This window comes from Hyperolius riggenbachi, chromosome 5 (genome assembly GCF_040937935.1).
Source record: "Hyperolius riggenbachi isolate aHypRig1 chromosome 5, aHypRig1.pri, whole genome shotgun sequence".
Taxonomy (NCBI): domain Eukaryota; kingdom Metazoa; phylum Chordata; class Amphibia; order Anura; family Hyperoliidae; genus Hyperolius; species Hyperolius riggenbachi.
In genome coordinates this window covers 376,865,321-376,884,665 of record NC_090650.1, presented here as the reverse complement: position 1 = coordinate 376,884,665, position 19,345 = coordinate 376,865,321, and the positions used below count along the sequence as shown (strand labels likewise).

Below are 19,345 nucleotides of genomic sequence, written 5' to 3'. Positions count from 1 at the left end.
CCATGGAGGTTTTGCTATGTGGCCCCATGATCTCTAGCTCTGTCACTGGGACCAATCCAAGTTTTCTCCTATTTATTATTATTTTCTGGCTTGCTGGCGGCTTACAAGGCATTTTATTTATAATGTGAAAATATCACCTAGGAGAAAATTTGGGAGAAAAAGTGAATTGAATCAGGCCCAGGGGGCCATATGCCATTCATTTTTTCACCTGAGTTATCTCCTAGGAGATAATTTTCATCTTCTCTGTAAACTAAATTTTCAGCATTTTACAATTGAAAAAGTACCCAAAAATTGGTTAAAAAGTACTATCAAATTTGTTTTGAGTGTTTCCTTGCTTGTTGGAGACTTAAAAGGTATTTTATGACAAGTTGTAAAAATATCACCTAGGAGAAAACTCAGGAGAAAAAATGAATTGCATATGGGCCAGGGTGTCTTGTCTGGTTAATGAGATGCAAAAGTTTAATAACATTGTTTATCAGTAAAAAGCTTTTGCATTACATAAGGTAGCTAGATGCCAAAACAACAAGATGAAAAGGATGTGGTGATAAAAGTATAACAGTTATTTTCATGTTTGAATTATTCAGGTATTTCTACAGATTCCTTGTACCTCTTGTGTAATCCACAGGAACCTCCCTCTTGCTATAGCTATTTCCATGCCTGTTGTGACTATTATATATTTGCTGACCAACGTGGCGTACTACGTGGTTCTGGACATGGCGGCTGTTCTTACCAGCGATGCAGTTGCTGTGGTGAGTTTATTGTTTTATTATTTGCTGACAAAGTGTTCTGGTTATTCATTATTGTAATTAACAACGGTTCACACCTCTATCTATTTATGTAGATGTTTGGAAATGAAGTTCTTGGCTTGGCCAAATGGTTGATCCCAATAGCCGTTGCCATGTCTTGCTATGGTGGACTCAACTCATCTATCATTGCAGCATCAAGGTGAGGAAATGACGGGGTCTGACCTCCGCATTCTTTTCTAGTGCTGGGATGGACCAAAAATGTAATATTTTTATGCAAGGGAAAAAATGGGGGAGGGGAATGTTTGAAGGAAACAAAGAGCCAATATAGTGCAGTACGTTTCTGACACAGGGATTAAGAAGGCGTGAATAATTATACTTACATTTGTGTGTCACAGCAGTGGCACTGGCACTGCAGTAGGCTGGTGGGGAGAACAATCCCAACCCCACTCTGGTTAAAAATTCACTCCCTGCAGTTATGGATAATAAAACAATGGGATAAACCCTCCACACGAGGCCGAATGATTATGTATGTGGTTCCGAGGTACCAAAGTAAAATAAGATTATTAAAAATAGTTAAAAAATAGAGTTTAAGGTAAACTTACCTCTTCTCGAGGGAAAAACTCAATGGTGAGTTTTAAAACTGAGGCACTAGGATCTACTATGGCTCATTGGAGATTTTGCTCTCTTTATATACCTGAAGAAGCGGGAACCTAGTCCTAAGAAATGCATTGCAATCTTTGAGAGTTTTGTTAATTTGGATCAATAAAATGACAGTTTTGTAAAGAGGAGCTGTCAGTCATACTATCTAAAAAAACAACAACACATGTATAAGATATAAGTAGATAAATACTTGCTCTACGTTAGTGTTGGGCGAACATCTAGATGTTCGGGTTCGGGCCGAACAGGCCGAACATGGCCGCGATGTTCGGGTGTTCGACCCGAACTCCGAACATAATGGAAGTCAATGGGGACCCGAACTTTTGTGGTTTGTAAAGCCTCCTTACATGCTACATACCCCAAATTTACAGGGTATGTGCACCTTGGGAGTGGGTACAAGAGGAAAAAAAAATTAGCAAAAAGAGCTTATAGTTTTTGAGAAAATCGATTTTAAAGTTTCAAAGGGAAAACTGTCTTTTAAATGCAGGAAATGTCTGTTTTCTTTGCACAGGTAACATGCTTTTTGTCGGCATGCAGTCATAAATGTAATACATATAAGAGGTTCCAGGAAAAGGGACCGGTAACGCTAACCCAGCAGCAGCACACGTGATGGAACAGGAGGAGGCGCAGGAGGAGAAGGCCACGCTTTGTGAGACACAACAACCCCGGCCTTGCATGAGGGCAAGAAGCGTGCGGATAGCATGCTTTGTACCGCCATGCAGTCATAAATGTAATAAAGATAAGAGGTTCCATAAACAAGGACCGGCAACGCTAACCCAGCAGCAGCAGACGTGATGGAACAGGAGGAGGCGCAGGAGGAGAAGGCCACGCTTTGTGAGACACAACAACCCAGGCCTTGCATGAGGACAAAAAGCGTGCGGATAGCATGCTTTGTACCGCCATGCAGTCATAAATGTAATAAAGATAAGTGGTTCAATAAACAGGGACCACGCGGCAACGCTAACCCAGCAGCAGCAGACGTGATGGAACAGGAGGAGGCGCAGGAGGAGAAGGCCACGCTTTGTGAGACACAACAACCCAGGCCTTGCATGAGGGCAAGAAGCGTGCGGATAGCATGCTTTGTACCGCCATGCAGTCATAAATGTAATAAAGATAAGTGGTTCAATAAACAGGGACCACGCGGCAACGCTAACCCAGCAGCAGCAGACGTGATGGAACAGGAGGAGGCGCAGGAGGAGAAGGCCATGCTTTGTGAGACACAACAACCCAGGCCTTGCATGAGGGCAAGAAGCGTGCGGATAGCATGCTTTGTACCGCCATGCAGTCATAAATGTAATAAAGATAAGTGGTTCAATAAACAGGGACCACGCGGCAACGCTAACCCAGTAGCAGCAGACGTGATGGAACAGGAGGAGGCGCAGGAGGAGAAGGCCACGCTTTGTGAGACACAACAACCCAGGCCTTGCATGAGGGCAAGAAGCGTGCGGATAGCATGCTTTGTACCGCCATGCAGTCATAAATGTAATAAAGATAAGTGGTTCAATAAACAGGGACCACGCGGCAACGCTAACCCAGCAGCAGCAGACGTGATGGAACAGGAGCAGGCGCAGGAGGAGAAGGCCACGGTTTTTGAGACACAACAACCCAGGCCTTGCATGAGGACAAAAAGCGTGCGGATATAGCAGCAATGCTTTTTGCCGCCATGCAGTCATAAATGTAATACAGATGAGAGGTTCAATAAACAGGGACCGGAAACGCTACACCATCCCAGATGTTCATTGGTCATGTTACTTGGTTGGGGTCCTGGAGTGTTGCGTAGTCATTTCCAATCCAGGATTGATTCATTTTAATTTGAGTCAGACGGTCTGCATTTTCTGTAGAGAGGCGGATACGCCGATCTGTGACGATGCCTCCGGCAGCACTGAAACAGCGTTCCGACATAACGCTGGCTGCCGGGCAAGCCAGCACCTCTATTGCGTACATTGCCAGTTCGTGCCAGGTGTCTAGCTTCGATACCCAATAGTTGAAGGGTGCAGATGGATTGTTCGACACAGCTACGTCATCTGACATGTAGTCCTTGACCATCTTCTCCAGGCGATCGGTGTTGGAGGTGGATCTGCACGCTTGCTGTTCAGTGGGCTGCTGCTGCATGGGTGTCAGAAAATTTTTCCACTCCAAGGACACTGCCGATACCGTTCCCTTTTGGGTACTAGCTGCGGCTTGCGTTGTTTGCTGCCCTCCTGGTCGTCCTGGGTTTGCGGAAGTCAGTCTGTCTGCGTACAACTGGCTAGAGGAGGGGGAGGATGTCAATCTCCTCTCTAAAGTCTCCACAAGGGCCTGCTGGTATTCTTCCATTTTGACCTGTCTGACTCTTTCTTCAAGCAGTTTTGGAACATTGTGTTTGTACCGTGGATCCAGAAGGGTATAAACCCAGTAATTGGTGTTGTCCAGAATGCGCACAATGCGTGGGTCACGTTCAATGCAGTCTAGCATGAATTGAGCCATGTGTGCCAGAGTCCTACCAGAATCCTCATCATCCTCTTGTGAGCGTTGTGATAGTTGTTGTGATGCATCATAGTCGTCACCTTCCTCCTGGTCTGCTTCTGCTGACCATTCGCGTTGAATTGTGGAAGTCCAACGTGCACCGCTCTGGCCCTCGTCAGTGGTGGCATGAAATTCCTGCTCCAACTCCAGCTGTTCCTCCTCCTCTTCTTCGTCATAGCTGCTGGGGCCAGCGTTCCCTGAGGCGGATGGCCTGATGTTGGTACCATCACGCTGATCGTTTTCTCCTTCAGATTCCCCCAGTTGCATCATGACAGCTGTTTCCTTGATTTTTAACATCGACCTCTTCAGTAAACACAGCAGTGGTATGGCAATGCTGACTGAAGAGTTGTCACTGCTCACAAGCAACGTGGATTGCTCAAAATTTTGGAGGACTTGGCAGAGGTCCAACATGTTGGCCCAATCGGATCCACAGAAGCTTGGCAGCTGTCCGGATGCGCCTCGGTACTGCGCCGTCATGTACTGGACCACTGCACTCTTCTGCTCACAAAAGCGTGCTAGCATGTGCAGCGTAGAATTCCAGCGCGTAGGGACATCACACAGCAAGCGATGGTGGGGGAGATTGAAGCGCTCCTGCATCTTGGCGAGTGCCCCCGAAGCAGTACTGGAATTTCTACAATGTTTGGCCACTCGACGCACCTTCAACAGAAGATCGGCCACGCCTGGGTATGTCCTCAGGAACCGCTGAACTACTAGGTTCATCACGTGCGCCAGGCAAGGGATGTGTGTCAGCTTAGCCAACCTTAAAGCGCGAATGAGATTACTCCCATTATCACACACAACCATGCCCGGTTTCAGGTCCAGCGGTGCCAGCCACAAATCCGTCTGTTCCTTTATTCCCCTCCAAATTTCCTCCCCTGTGTGCTGCTTATCCCCAAGGCAGATCAGCTTCAGCAACGCTTGCTGACGCATGCCAACAGCTGTGCTGCACTGCTTCCACGATCCTACTGCTGCTGGGTTAGCGTTTCCGAAAGAGGTACAGCTTTGAGATGCGTTGGAGGAGAAGGAGTCAGAGAGGTAGGTGCTGCTGTTGTTATCCAGTGGGAGGGACGGCGGTGCAGCTGTTTGCGGCGTGGGCAACACCCGCGCCGTAGCAGGTGAGGAATCGCTGCCAGGCTCCACAAGGTTCACCCAGTGCGCGGTAAGGGAGATGTATCGACCCTGGCCGAACGCAGGTGTCAGTGGTGAGGTGAACCTTGCAGGCAACGGCATTCTTCAAGCTTCGGGTTATTTTGCTGACCACGTGCTCATGCAACTCAGGCACTGCAGAGCGCGCAAAGTGGTAGCGGCTGGGAACCACGTAACGTGGGATGGCCACTGACATCATGCCCTTGAAGCTGTTTGTCTCCACCACTCGATATGGCAGCATTTCGCAGGCCAGAAGCTTGGCTATGCTGGCTGTTACTGCCACGGCCCGGGGGTCATTTGCTGGCAATTTTCTCTTGCGCTCAAACATCTCCGACACAGACAACTGAACCGTAGCGCTGCACACGGAAGGGCTGTTGGTTGTTGTGTTTGATGAACACTGGGAGACCTCAAGAGCACTACTCCGGAAAGTGACAGTGTCAGCGTCGTCTGATGTTTGTGAATGTTGTGAACCACGCAATGGCTGGGCTACTGCTGCTGCTGAGGCGGGTCTGGTGGTGAGTCTGGTGAACCCAAGGGAGGCAGTGTTGCTGGTACCCTGTCCTGCCGCGTTTGCCCACAGAGTGGGATGTTTGGATAGCATGTGGCGGCTCATGCTGGTGGTGGAGAGGTTGTTAATACTTTTCCCCCTGCTCAGGCGAGTCTTGCACACCTTGCAAATCGCCATGGTAACATCCTCAGTGCAGTCTTCAAAGAAAGCCCAGACTTTGGAGCACCTGCCTCCTTGCTGGCGATTTCTGTTTCCTCCTCTTTTGCCTCTCACTCTAACTTCCACGCTTGTGGTGCCTGAAATTGCGCGCCGCCTACCTTGTGGCACAAGGCGAACTCGTGCAGCAGTGGGTTCTTCAACAGACTCATCTGTGCTGCTGCTACGACGGCGATGTTCTCGTTCACAAATAAAATCTGGGTCTCTGTCCACATTGTCCATACCCTCCTCTTCCATCTCCTCAAACTCGTCATATGTCATTGTGGGGGCCGCCGCCGTGGAGTAGAGCTTCCCAGAACAACCTCTGCGCAGCTCACTCCAACGTCGTCTTCCAGATCTTGTCGGCCGACCTCCTGCAATTGCAACCCCTCCTGCCCAACTTGCTCTGGGATTTGGGTTTCCGAGTCCTCCTCGGACTCGCCTTGTATTTCAGTGCGCGGTGCATTTCCCACAGTTAATGGTTGTGAATCCGGGCACAACATTTCTGGCTGTTCCTCCATTGACCTTTCATAGGTGGAAGTTTGTTGGGCTGGGAATAGCTCCTGCGAATACCCCATTGTGTCCTGAGGTAATTCATAGGACTGGTTATCTGGCAGTTGTGTGCGTGGTGTCGCTGCCGGTTGTGTCAGCTTTGTGCCCACTGGCTCCTTGTAACTGGCTGAGGACTCGGGCCTCGTGCGTGATGTGCTGGTGCTGCTTAACCCACTGCTGGACGCTTGAGAGGTCATCCAAGTAATTATCTGGTCCTGTTCTTTTGGATTTGTGAGGGTTGTTGTCCTGGACAACATGGGCGGTATTGAGTGGGTTTTCTTGGGTGCTCCCCTGTGGCCTGTACGTGAACCGTCAGGGGAAACACCTCTTCCCTTGCCCCTTCCTCTTTCACCGGATTTCTTCCTCATTTCACTTATCCTTACAGTACACGCTGACTGGCAGCAGTACAGTGGCAGCACAGAAATGCTATACAGTACCACTATTCCCAGCAGCGACACAGAGCACAATGCTATACAGAGGCGGGTGAGCGGTGTACTACTGTTCCCAGGCCCAGCAGACAAAGAGTGGAAGTAAACACAATGCTATATAGTCTGGCTGAGCGGTGTACACAGAGTGGCAGTACACACAATGCTATATAGTCTGGCTAAGCCGTGTACACAGAGTGTCAGAAAACACAATGCTATATATAGCGTGGCTGAGCGAGGTGCACAGTGGCAGTACACACAATGCTTTATAGTCAGGCTAAGCCGTGTACACAGAGTGTCAGAAAACACAATGCTATATATAGCGTGGCTGAGCGAGGTGCACAGTGGCAGTACACACAATGCTTTATAGTCAGGCTGAGCCGTGTACACAGAGTGTCAGTAAACAATGGTATATAGTCTGGCTGAGCGGTGTACACAGAGTGTCAGTAAACAATGGTATATAGTCTGGCTGAGCGGTGTACACAGAGTGTCAGTAAACAACGGTATATAGTCTGGCTGAGCGGTGTACACAGAGTGGCAGTAAACACAATGCTATACATAGCGTGGCTGAGCGAGGTGCACAGTGGCAGTACACACAATGCTATATATAGCGTGGCTGAGCGAGGTGCACAGTGGCAGTACACACAATGCTATATATAGCGTGGCTGAGCGAGGTGCACAGTGGCAGTACACACAATGCTATATTAGTCAGGCTAAGCCGTGTACACAGAGTGTCAGAAAACACAATGCTATATATATAGCGTGGCTGAGCGAGGTGCACAGTGGCAGTACACACAATGCTATATATAGCGTGGCTGAGCGAGGTGCACAGTGGCAGTACACACAATGCTATATATAGCGTGGCTGAGCGAGGTGCACAGTGGCAGTACACACAATGCTATATATAGCGTGGCTGAGCGAGGTGCACAGTGGCAGTACACACAATGCTATATTAGTCAGGCTAAGCCGTGTACACAGAGTGTCAGAAAACACAATGCTATATATATAGCGTGGCTGAGCGAGGTGCACAGTGGCAGTACACACAATGCTATATATAGCGTGGCTGAGCGAGGTGCACAGTGGCAGTACACACAATGCTATATATAGCGTGGCTGAGCGAGGTGCACAGTGGCAGTACACACAATGCTATATATAGCGTGGCTGAGCGAGGTGCACAGTGGCAGTACACACAATGCTATATTAGTCAGGCTAAGCCGTGTACACAGAGTGTCAGAAAACACAATGCTATATATATAGCGTGGCTGAGCGAGGTGCACAGTGGCAGTACACACAATGCTATATATAGCGTGGCTGAGCGAGGTGCACAGTGGCAGTACACACAATGCTATATTAGTCAGGCTAAGCCGTGTACACAGAGTGTCAGAAAACACAATGCTATATATATAGCGTGGCTAAGCGAGGTGCACAGTGGCAGTACACACAATGCTATATATAGCGTGGCTGAGCGAGGTGCACAGTGGCAGTACACACAATGCTATATATAGCGTGGCTGAGCGAGGTGCACAGTGGCAGTACACACAATGCTATATTAGTCAGGCTAAGCCGTGTACACAGAGTGTCAGAAAACACAATGCTATATATATAGCGTGGCTGAGCGAGGTACACAGTGGCAGTACACACAATGCTATATATAGCGTGGCTGAGCGAGGTGCACAGTGGCAGTACACACAATGCTATATATAGCGTGGCTGAGCGAGGTGCACAGTGGCAGTACACACAATGCTATATATAGCGTGGCTGAGCGAGGTGCACAGTGGCAGTACACACAATGCTATATTAGTCAGGCTAAGCCGTGTACACAGAGTGTCAGAAAACACAATGCTATATATATAGCGTGGCTGAGCGAGGTGCACAGTGGCAGTACACACAATGCTATATATAGCGTGGCTGAGCGAGGTGCACAGTGGCAGTACACACAATGCTATATATAGCGTGGCTGAGCGAGGTGCACAGTGGCAGTACACACAATGCTATATATAGCCAGGCTAAGCCGTGTACACAGAGTGTCAGAAAACACAATGCTATATATATAGCGTGGCTGAGCGAGGTACACAGTGGCAGTAAACAATGCTATATATAGTGTGGCTGAGCGAGCGGTGTACTACTGTTCCCAGCAGCGACACACAATGACTGGGGGGGACCCTGGCTAGCGTGGCTGGAGAGCGAACTACCCTGCCTGCCTACCCAAAGCTAAGCCCACAGACAAATGGCGGAGATATGACGTGGTTCGGGTATTTATTTACCCGAACCACGTGACCGTTCGGCCAATCAGAGCGCGTTCGGGCCCGAACCACGTGACCCGTTCGGCCAATCACAGCGCTAGCCGAACGTTCGGGGAACGTTCGGCCATGCGCTCTTAGTTCGGCCATGTGGCCGAACGGTTTGGCCGAGCACCGTCAGGTGTTCGGCCGAACTCGAACATCACCCGAACAGGGTGATGTTCTGCAGAACCCGAACAGTGGCGAACACTGTTCGCCCAACACTACTCTACGTACATGACATATGTACTGCATTGTTCACGTTTTGATTTTAGTAAATTTCACATAGTAAATAAAGAGAAATCTGTTTCAAACATTTGCCATCTTAATTCTCTCTGACTGAAGCCAATACTGATGTTATTTCCTCCCTTACTCTAGGAGGAGCGGATCAGTTCATTTCAGCGTGCGACTCTGAGAGCCGAGCGCCGAGACTGGGTGCTGTCATAGCAGCAATGATATGATGCGTGCCCCGTGTAGCGGTTGCCAGACCCCGAAATACATCTCTCTCCGAGTTGAGACAACTCAGAGGGGGAATAGTATTTAACGCCGCCTCGGAGTTTAGCGGCAGTGGGGAAAGCTGCCATTCGGCTCTACCCGCGCCGAAATAATATGCACTCTGGGAGGAGGGCGGCTAATGCAAACACAGTCTTCAGACACTCCCACCCAGATCTGTAATAGAAAAGTGCATTGTCATTGTGTGACTGTAGCTTGAGAAGCATGAGAAATATTGCCCAATCAGAGAGGAACAGAGGTGTGGGAGGCGAAAACAGGAGGGAAAGAGTCTTCAGCCAATCAGGCTGCATTAATTAAGTCTGAGGGGATAGTAAAGAAGCAAAAAAAACCCAACCCAGCATGTCCTGCAACTTCCTTTGTGCGGCAACGTACCAAATAAGAGTCAGGGAAACTGGGGAATGATCTTTTATCAACAACAAAAGTAAGTGATTTTGCTTTTGGATTGCCTGGTTAGCACCCTTATTACTTGTTTACCAGATAAAAATAAAGAATTGATTTTTGATTTTATGCCCGACAGTTACACTTTAACCTCACGATTGAGTTTTTTTTCTGAGAGATAAGTTTACATTTAAATTACCACCCTATTTTTAAACAGTTTTTAATCGTTTTGTTTCACTTATTTCACTATTTATCTTGTTTATGCCACTGTATCCATAGTCTTATTTAACCCTCATGTGAAGTATAATACTCATCTAACTGTCACCTAATGCCTAACAGTAAACCTAACACTAACTTTACCGTCACCATATGCCTAACACTGAATACAACATTAACCATACCCCTGCCCAATGCATAACATTCACCTATAGCTCTCCTGAATGCCGAATGATATCTCAAACCTAACCTTTGCCTAAAGTCTAACTTATACGCACCTCCTAAACTAAACCTAATACTCTAACCCTAACCTAGGTCTACTCACCCACAACTTACACCTGATGCTTTTCTAACTCTTACCTGAAACCCATCAGTCAGTCCTAGCTAGACAATAATATTCATGACAATAAAGAACTTTGAGTTAGTCTAGACTAGAGTATTGAAAGGCCTATATTTGTAAAGCATCAGCAAACAACTCGAAAATCTTATTTTCCAGACTCTTCTATGTTGGAGCAAGAGAAGGTCACCTTCCTGCAAGTCTGAGTCTGATTCACCTAGACAACTTTACCCCTGTGCCCGCCCTTCTTTTTAATGTAAGTACAGACATTTTTCACAAGATGGCATGTATCTGCACTGAGGTTGTATGTTCTCCCGGTGTCTATGTGGGTTTCCTGTGAGCACTCTGGTTTCTTTTTTCTATATCCCAAAAACATAGATAAGTTAATTAACCCCTAAAATTGACCGTAGACTATGGTACATGCACTACACAATACATACATAGACATATGACTTTGGCCTCAATTCACTAAACTTATCTCCTGTCTTTAATAACTCTTCTAGAGTTGTTACCATGGTGATAAGGCATGTAGTATTCAGGAAACATTTTACCTCAGGCAAGCCTAAAGTTAACTCCTCTGTCTTTAAATTAATTCTCCAATCCTTAAAATAACTCCAGAGTTAAAGAATAACTGTCAGGCTGCAGAAGCTAATTTAAACCTCTATTCTCCTGTGTTAAACAGTTTAGAAGGAAGCCCAAAAGCCATTAGTGAAGATAAAAATCTCAGTTACCTTTGATGTGTGCTTATCAGCAAGGCTGTTAAAACCCAAGAGGACGCAAGCCGCATACTATACTGCAAAGCATTCTGGGGCCCTCCCCTGGGCTGCTAATGAGACGTTACAGCAGCTTGTAATCAGTCCAGCGCGTAGCACTGATAAATCTCCGGGCAGAGTACACTGCAGGAGTCAGCTATTGTTCCTAGCCACATGGCTCATTAATATTCACTGCACACTGTGTTGTTCAAGTACCAGCTTTTCTGTGATCAGGAAGCAGGCAGGACATGACGACACATTTGACAGAAAAACATGGAGCCTGCCATGAGCTGTCAGGAGCATCTATCTCTGTATATACTATATACAAATTCTGTGAAATCCAAACGTGGACAGTGAAATGCATATGTAATGTAAGTACAGCCAATCTTTAGCTACTGATATATGTGTTTATTTTCTCTGAGACCTTATACCTAACAGCTCCTCTTTAAAGACAGGCTGTTAATTAGCTGCATGTGAAAATAATTACAGAGGAGGTAAATTAACTACAGAGGCGGTAAATTAACTACAGAGGAGGTAACTTAACTACAGGAGAGGTAACTTAAGGAATGAAGAGGTAAGATAACTCTCTCACGTGTGGAGGTAAGTTTTCTCTTGCCTTATTATCTCTAGCATGATCTTAGTGAATTGAGGCCTATGGCAGGGATTCGATTGTGAGCTCCTCAGAGGCACAGTTAAAGAGAAACTCCGACCAAGAATTGAACTTTATCCCAATCAGTAGCTGATACCCCCTTTTACATGCGAAATCTATTCCTTTTCACAAACAGACCATCAGGGGGTGCTGTATGGCTGACATTGTGGTGAAGCCCCTCCCACAAAGAAATTCTGAGTACGTACTCTTGGCAATTTCCTGTCTGTGAACCTTGCTGCATTGTGGGAAATAGCTGTTTCCAACTGACAAAAAAGCATGCAGCAGCTACATCACTTGCCAACAGTAAAAATGGCACCATGTACCGTATTTTTCGGACTATAAGACGCACTTTTTCTCCCTCAAAAGTGGGGGGGGAAAGTCAGTGCGTCTTATAGTCCGAATACTACATATTTGGACCTGAGCCTCCTTCCCGTCTGCATCCCCCGTCCATGAGTCCCTCTATTTCAGTGTCTGCCTGCTCCCGGCGTATGCATGTCCCTGTGTCTGCATGTCGTAGTGTAATAATCACATAGATGAAACTGCCCGGTGTCTGCTTGTCCCGGGGGCCGCCTGTCTCCAGTCACTCTGTGACCCGGTGTCTGCGTGTCTAAGTGTAATCACATACACGCAGCTGCCCGGTGTCTGCTTGTCCTGGGGCCGCCTGTCTCCAGTGTTGGTGTTCCAGCCAGGGTAATAATCATATACATGTAGCTGCCACTTATTAACCACGCTGTCCCCCGTGTCTCAAATACATACCTCTCATATCTTTTATCATCGCGCTGTCCCCCGCTACCGCCGCAACTTGCATCATCGGGAAGTCCTGGACGTTTGCAGAGAATTAACCAATCAGGCAGGGGGCGCTGGCTTTAACGGCCAATCAGAATGCTCTCTGCTTCCTGCTCCTATGTTGATAGGACGCGATGGTCTCGCGGGCGGGACCACCTCTCCGTCAATTGGGCCAATCACAGTGCGCAGAGATTGGCCACCAGCCTGATTGGTTATTCCTCTGCAAAGACGTCCAGGACTTCACGATGATGCAAGCTGCGGCGGTAGCGGGGGACGGCGCGATGATAAAAGATACGAGGTATGTATTTGAGACACGGGGGACAGCATGGTTAATAAGTGGCAGCTACATGTATATGATTATTACCCTGGCTGGAACACCAACACTGGAGACAGGCGGCCCCAGGACAAGCAGACACCGGGCAGCTGCATGTAATTACACTTAGACACGCAGACACCGGGTCACAGAGTGACTAGAGACAGGCGGCCCCCGGGACAAGCAGACACCGGGCAGTTGCATTTATGTGATTATTACACTGTCACAAGCAGACACTGGGTCACAGAGTGACTGGAGACAGGCAGACACGGGGACATAGGGGGTTGGCAGACATGCAGACCCTGGGACACAGAACACACTGGGACAATGGGGATAAAGACCCTGGACATGGAGGAAACAGGGGACTTAGGGCTGGTTCAGACGGGCGTTTTTGTGGCGTTTAACGCAGCGTTTCAGACGCAGCGTTTTTTGGGATCTACTGCCATCCCATGCAAGTGAATAGGACCGTTTAGAGCTGGCTTTTGCAGGCTTTCATGAAAGCCTGGCAGTAGATCCCAGCGTTGCGTCTAGTCTCAAAAGCAACATGCTGCTTTCAGAGGCAGTAAACGCGAGGAAACAATAGCAGAGACCAGAACTGCTAGCCTTGAACGCTTTTCAAAAGCTTTCAAAAGCTAGCTTTTAAACGCTGGCGTTTAAACGCTGGCGTTTGAACGCAATGCCAAGCAAAAGCTCAGCAGACGCCCGTGTGAACCAGCCCTAAGGAAGAGGGTCAGAGCACAGGGCATTGGACGCCAGGACAGAGGACACAGGTGGACAGAGCACATGGAGAAAGAGGAAGGGGGAAAGAAGACACAGGGGGCCAGAGGACATGGAGACAGAGGAAAGGGGAAAGAAGACACAGGGGGCCAGAGGAAGGGGGGAAAGAAGACACAGGGGGCCAGAGAACATGGAGACAGAGGAAGGGTGAAAGAGGACACGGGGCAGAGGACACAAGGTGGACAAAGTACAGAGGGACATAGGAGGACCACAGGGGGCAAAATAAATACAAGGAATGCATAAGGGGAGCAAAATAATTGGAGGGAAAGATCCATAAGATGCCCCTGCACCATAGACACACCTAGGTTTAGTTTTTGTTTTTTTTCCTGATTTTTGTCCTCTAAACCTAGGTGCGTCTTATAGTCCGGAGCGTCTTATAGTCCGAAAAATACGGTAATAAATGTCAGAATGTAAATCAGGGATTTAACCACCCTGGCGTTCTGATTAAATCGCCAGGGTGGCTGCGGGAGGGTTTTTTTTAAATAAAAAAAAAACTATTTCATGCAGCCAACTGAAAGTTGGCTGCATGAAGGCCCACTAGAGGGCGCTCCGGAGGCGATCTTCCGATCGCCTCCGGCGCCCAGAATAAACAAGGAAGGCCGCAATGAGCGGCCTTCCTTGTTTTGCTTATATCGTCGCCATAGCGACGAGCGGAGTGACGTCATCGACGTCAGCCGACGTCCTGACGTCAGCCGCCTCCGATCCAGCCCTTAGCGCTGGCCGGAACTTTTTGTTCCGGCTGCGCAGGGCTCAGGCGGCTAGGGGGGCCCTCTTTCGCCGCTGCTCGCGGCGAATCGCCGCAGAGCGGCGGCGATCAGGCAGCACACGCGGCTGGCAAAGTGCCGGCTGCGTGTGCTGCTTTTTATTTGATTAAAATCGGCCCAGCAGGGCCTGAGCGGCGACCTCCGGCGGTGTTGGACGAGCTCAGCTCGTCCAGACCGCTCAGGTGGTTAAAAGATGTCCCAATGGGCAAACACTGACTAAATCATTTATACATAATTATTATAAAAATGAAGCACTTTTTTATTACATTATTTTTACTGGAATTCCTCTTTAAGTGTCAAGACAATATACTCTGCACAGCACTGCAGAAGATGTCAGCACTATAATAATAATAAATAATACCTATACTTTAAATAATAATAATAATGTGTGCACTCATTTCAAATATACAAGTATAAAATGTAGCATTTGTTTATATAATGCATAAAATACCAGGCAATCAGGCAGATAACACGTTTGTAAGTGCTTTTTCATAAACTGTTACATGAAATGACATACTGTACACGAGTCCAAGTGTTGTGGCAAAATGCTGCTTTGTGAATAAACCCCAAAATATGTTCTTACATTTTGTAATCATTAGGAAGGTAAATCAGAACGCTCATTGATATAATAGAGAGAATTTGAGCTCCCAAAAATCAACCCTTCTAATTAGTACTGAAAAAAGAGAGTATCGCCGCTTTGTTAGAATTGCGGCATTAAGTTGCAATATCACATACCAAACTCCTTCTTCCCATTTCATGTAGAGCAGGATCATCCACAAAGCAATCTAGGCAGGTGCCTGGGGCCTAGTGGGTCTCAAGGGCCCACCTGCCACCTTCTCTGATCCCTCTCCACCTCAGATTACCAAAAGGACCACAAGGGGGAGTAAAGGCTACTATCTTGCCTAGGACCCCATTCCATATTAATCCATCTCTGATTTCATGCACACATATTTATCAGATGTAACAGATTTCTAGACAGGGACCACGCAATAGGGATGGAGAACATTTCCAGGCTTAAACAACCTCTTCCCAGTGGCGTAGCTAAAGAGCTATGGGCCCTGGTGCAAGTTTTAAACTGGGCCCCCAAAGCACTCTATACATAACAATTGATGCGGCGCACCAAAACCTGCAGAGGATAATCACAGTGTCAAAAGGGCAAGAAGGGGATGGGGAACATTTTGTTAATGATTATTATGATTTACAGCATCTATAGAAGTGATTATTACAAGCACAGGACCAATAAAGAGCTAATACTGCGGTTGAGGGAGGGACTTACGGGCCACTCTGGTCCAAGGGCCCTGGTGCGGTTGAGACCTCTGCGACCCCTATTGCTACGCCACTGCCTCTTCCTTATGCAAACCGCCCTTATTTTCCATCTGCCACACTTTACCTGTATTGATGACATTTCTCTAACCATAAAGCTGAGGATGAAGCCTGACTATAAGGATTGCTTCACACTAGACCCTCTGCCAGCAGTGGACCAACGGATATGTAGAAATGATCCATGCTTTCCTAACGGTCTAATCGCAAGGTCCGTTTTCACCAGATATGGATCCCACAATGGACATTCCCAGCCTCATCCCCAACCCAGCAGGTACTAGGGGCGTAACTTGAGGGGAGCAGTCCCTGGATTTGCAGCGGTGCCCAGAGCTGTGACGGGGCCCCAACTACTAAACTTCCCTTCTTTCAAAAAAGGGGTCCATCCTTCAGATCAGGTATTTTTGTGGCTACACTTGTTAAAGAGGAACTTCAGCCTAAACAAACATACTGTCATTAAGTTACATTAGTTATGTTAATTAAAATAGATAGGTAATATAATCTCTTACCCACCCTGTTTTAAAAGAACAGGAAAATGCTTGATTTAATGAGGGCAGCCATCTTTTTAGTTGAAAGGAGGTGACAGGGAGCATGAGACACAGTTCCAACTGTCCTGTGTGCTGATCACCCCTCCCAGTTGCTAGGCAACGTGAATAACAACATAAGAAATCCCATCATGCTTTGCACAGCATCAGGGGAAAAAAGCCCAGGCAGTTTTCTTTGATGGGTGGAGCTTAGCTAAAATGCAGCTAAAAATGATGCTTTGGTAAGAAAAACAAAGTTCTGATGCTGTGAAACTGTTAAAGAAACACCAAGCCTTTTCAGTTTTCAGTAGATTTTTAGTCCGGAGGTTCACTTTAAGGATGTGAAAATTGTAATGGCCACAGTTGTTTTATGACCCTTGCAGGAGGAGTGCCCATACTGTGAGGGTCACCAAGGGAAAGGGTGTGAACATTGTGGGGCCCCTTCAAAGTTTTGCTGGGGGGCCCCGTGATTTGTAGTTGCGCCCCTGGCAGGTACACTGCATTGGTTAGCATCAGGTACACTGTCTGCTTTGGCTGGGTCTCTGGTAGTGCATAGGAATACTAAGTAATGTACTTGTGGGCAATTGGTAGCATGAATATGGCTTAGACACTTTCTTTTTCTGTGTCCAGGGGCTGATGGCGATACTCTATCTACTAGTGGAAGATGTGTTCCAGCTGATAAACTACTACAGCTTCAGTTACTGGCTATTTGTTGGGCTTTCTGTTGCTGGCCTAATAGTTCTGCGATTTACCCAGCCCGATAGGTCACGTCCTGTAAAGGTAAGTGGTGCTACTGCTAATCTTGTTGATGATATTAATAATGGTTATTTACTCTTATGCCAAAGGTCTAAGTTTTAAAGAGGAAAGCCAGTGAAAATAATGTGATAAAAAAGTGCTCCATGTTTTCAATATTTATGTATAAATGATTTAGTCGGTGTTTGCCCATTGTAAAATCTTTCCACTCCCTGATTTACATTCTGCCATTTATCACATGGTCACATTTTTACTGCTGGCAGGTGATGTCAGTGAAAGGAGAAGCTGCCTGCTTTTTTGTCAGTTGGAAACAGCTGTTATTTCCCACAATGCAACAAGGCTCCCACAGTGTGATGTCAAGATCTTGGTCCTGACACCACACTGTGGGAGGAGTTTCACCACAATATCAGCCATACAGAGCCCCCTGTTGATCTGTTTGAGAAATGGGGTATCAGCTACTGATTAGGATGAAGTTCAATTCTAGGTTACGGTTGCTCTTTAAGGTGCCCAATGCCCATACATCAGACGATGTATAGGCAGATCAACCAAGAGACAGATCTCTCTCTCTGATCGAATCTGATTACAGAGAGATCTGTCGGCAGCCCATACACCGCAGGTTGATTCTCGATCGATTTCAGCGTAAAATTTCTCAGAAATTGGCCTTGTGATGTCTCATCTGCTGCCGCGCCTCCCTCAGCGCTGTCCATCCTAAAGTAAACTGTGCCTCTCTCGCTGTCCAGTGCAGTACACTTTACCTGTCCCTGTCTGCCACTGGCCCTAGCTCCATCCTCCATCCATACACACGCCCCACATGGTTACCAGCGAATACGTGGGTGCATGTGTGACGTCTCACACATGCCCACGTTACTCTGGCAACCACATGGGGCATGTGCATGGATGGAGGACGGAGCCTGGGGCCAGCAGCATCGATTTCAATGCAGAGTCCTATATTGTCCCTTGCCAAATCATCCTAAGGGCTTGTGTACACAAACCAGTTCAGTCATATGTGAGCCATAGTTATACTGCAGTTGCATTGCATCACTACTTTCCAAATGCAGCATGTTCTGCTGTGCTGTGTGTGGAAAGCTGCAGATGTAATACATCTGAGTAGGTATTGATTGGCTGCGTGTTCATTTGGGCGTAGGGAGGAGCAGAAAGACGGTCCTTTCTGTGCTTGGTAATCTCTGGGAATATCACAAATATATTCCCCTACTGATTACCTCATTTTTATAGTGGTCGCGTAATTGGAACTATAATGATTTTAGCATAATTCGAGCTCCAACTATTAACATTGCAGCCTTTAGCGGTGCCCAAACTGGCTCAGCACGGGTGCCGAGAGAGCGCCTAAATGATCTGTCTCGATACATCTGTGGTGTGAATGCAGCACAATCATGGCATGAATGCAATCTGTTCATGTACTGCAGTTGCTGCGCATGCGTACCATGGTTACCATGCACTGTCCCTAACGCATGCACACAGCTTGCCCTCAAAGCATTTCCTGAGTTTTTGATGCATTTTTGATTTATTATTCAAGCTTCAGAGAAGAATTGTGATAGGGATGCTTCAGACCAGGGGCGTAACTAGAGGGGAGCAGCTCCTGAGATCGCAGGGGGGCCCAGAGCTGTGGGGGGGGGGGGGGGGCTAACTACTAACCTTCCCTTCCTCCTGTACAGGGGGCTATACTTCAGATCGGGTGTTTTTGTGGCTACACTTGTTATGGCTGTAAAGATCATGATGACCCTTTATGAGATGGGCCCCAAGGCCGTGAAGGGCACCAATGGGAGGCAAAGGAAGGGGTGTGAACATTGTGGGCAGGGCCGGATTTGTACTCTTTACTGCCCTAGGCCACTTTCACCAGCCGCCCCCCTTCAGTATAGGTAGCGAGATGACCCCCTCCTCCCTTCCTTCCAGTATAGGTAGCCAGATGACCCCTTTCCTTCTAGTATAGGTAGATGACTCCCTTAATCCCTTCCCCCCCTTTCAGTATAGGTAGACAGTTTGCCTTCACACTGCAGCAGCCATCAGTGTCACTAATTTCTCCACTCATCTCCCATCTCCAATACTGCCCAAGTCCATAGCCGCCGGCCCCAACACAAACGTGCACAGAGAACATGGTGGCTGCTGCACAGGCGGCTAGCAGCTGAGTACCACGGTCAGGTGCTCGCCTGATCTCCCTGCATTGCAGCATTTGAAAGCTGCTACACCAGTTTAGCCTGCTGCTTTGGTGCCCTTGCTCCTGTGGTGCCCTAGGCC

At 47.5% G+C, this 19,345-nt stretch overlaps 1 protein-coding gene across 2 annotated transcripts in view; it reads left to right on the top strand.

Moving 5' to 3' along the window:
- Positions 1-19,345, top strand: part of LOC137519027 (Y+L amino acid transporter 2-like) — a 57,267-nt gene that overhangs the window by 27,837 nt on the left and 10,085 nt on the right. Inside the window, exons 5-8 of one of the 2 annotated variants that reach the window (XM_068237614.1) lie at positions 626-749; positions 842-945; positions 10,617-10,713; positions 16,970-17,119. In XM_068237614.1, coding sequence (XP_068093715.1) covers positions 626-749; positions 842-945; positions 10,617-10,713; positions 16,970-17,119 — 475 coding nt within the window. The remainder of the gene's footprint in view (positions 1-625; positions 750-841; positions 946-10,616; positions 10,714-16,969; positions 17,120-19,345) is intronic. The other variant, XM_068237615.1, reaches the window with a different exon arrangement.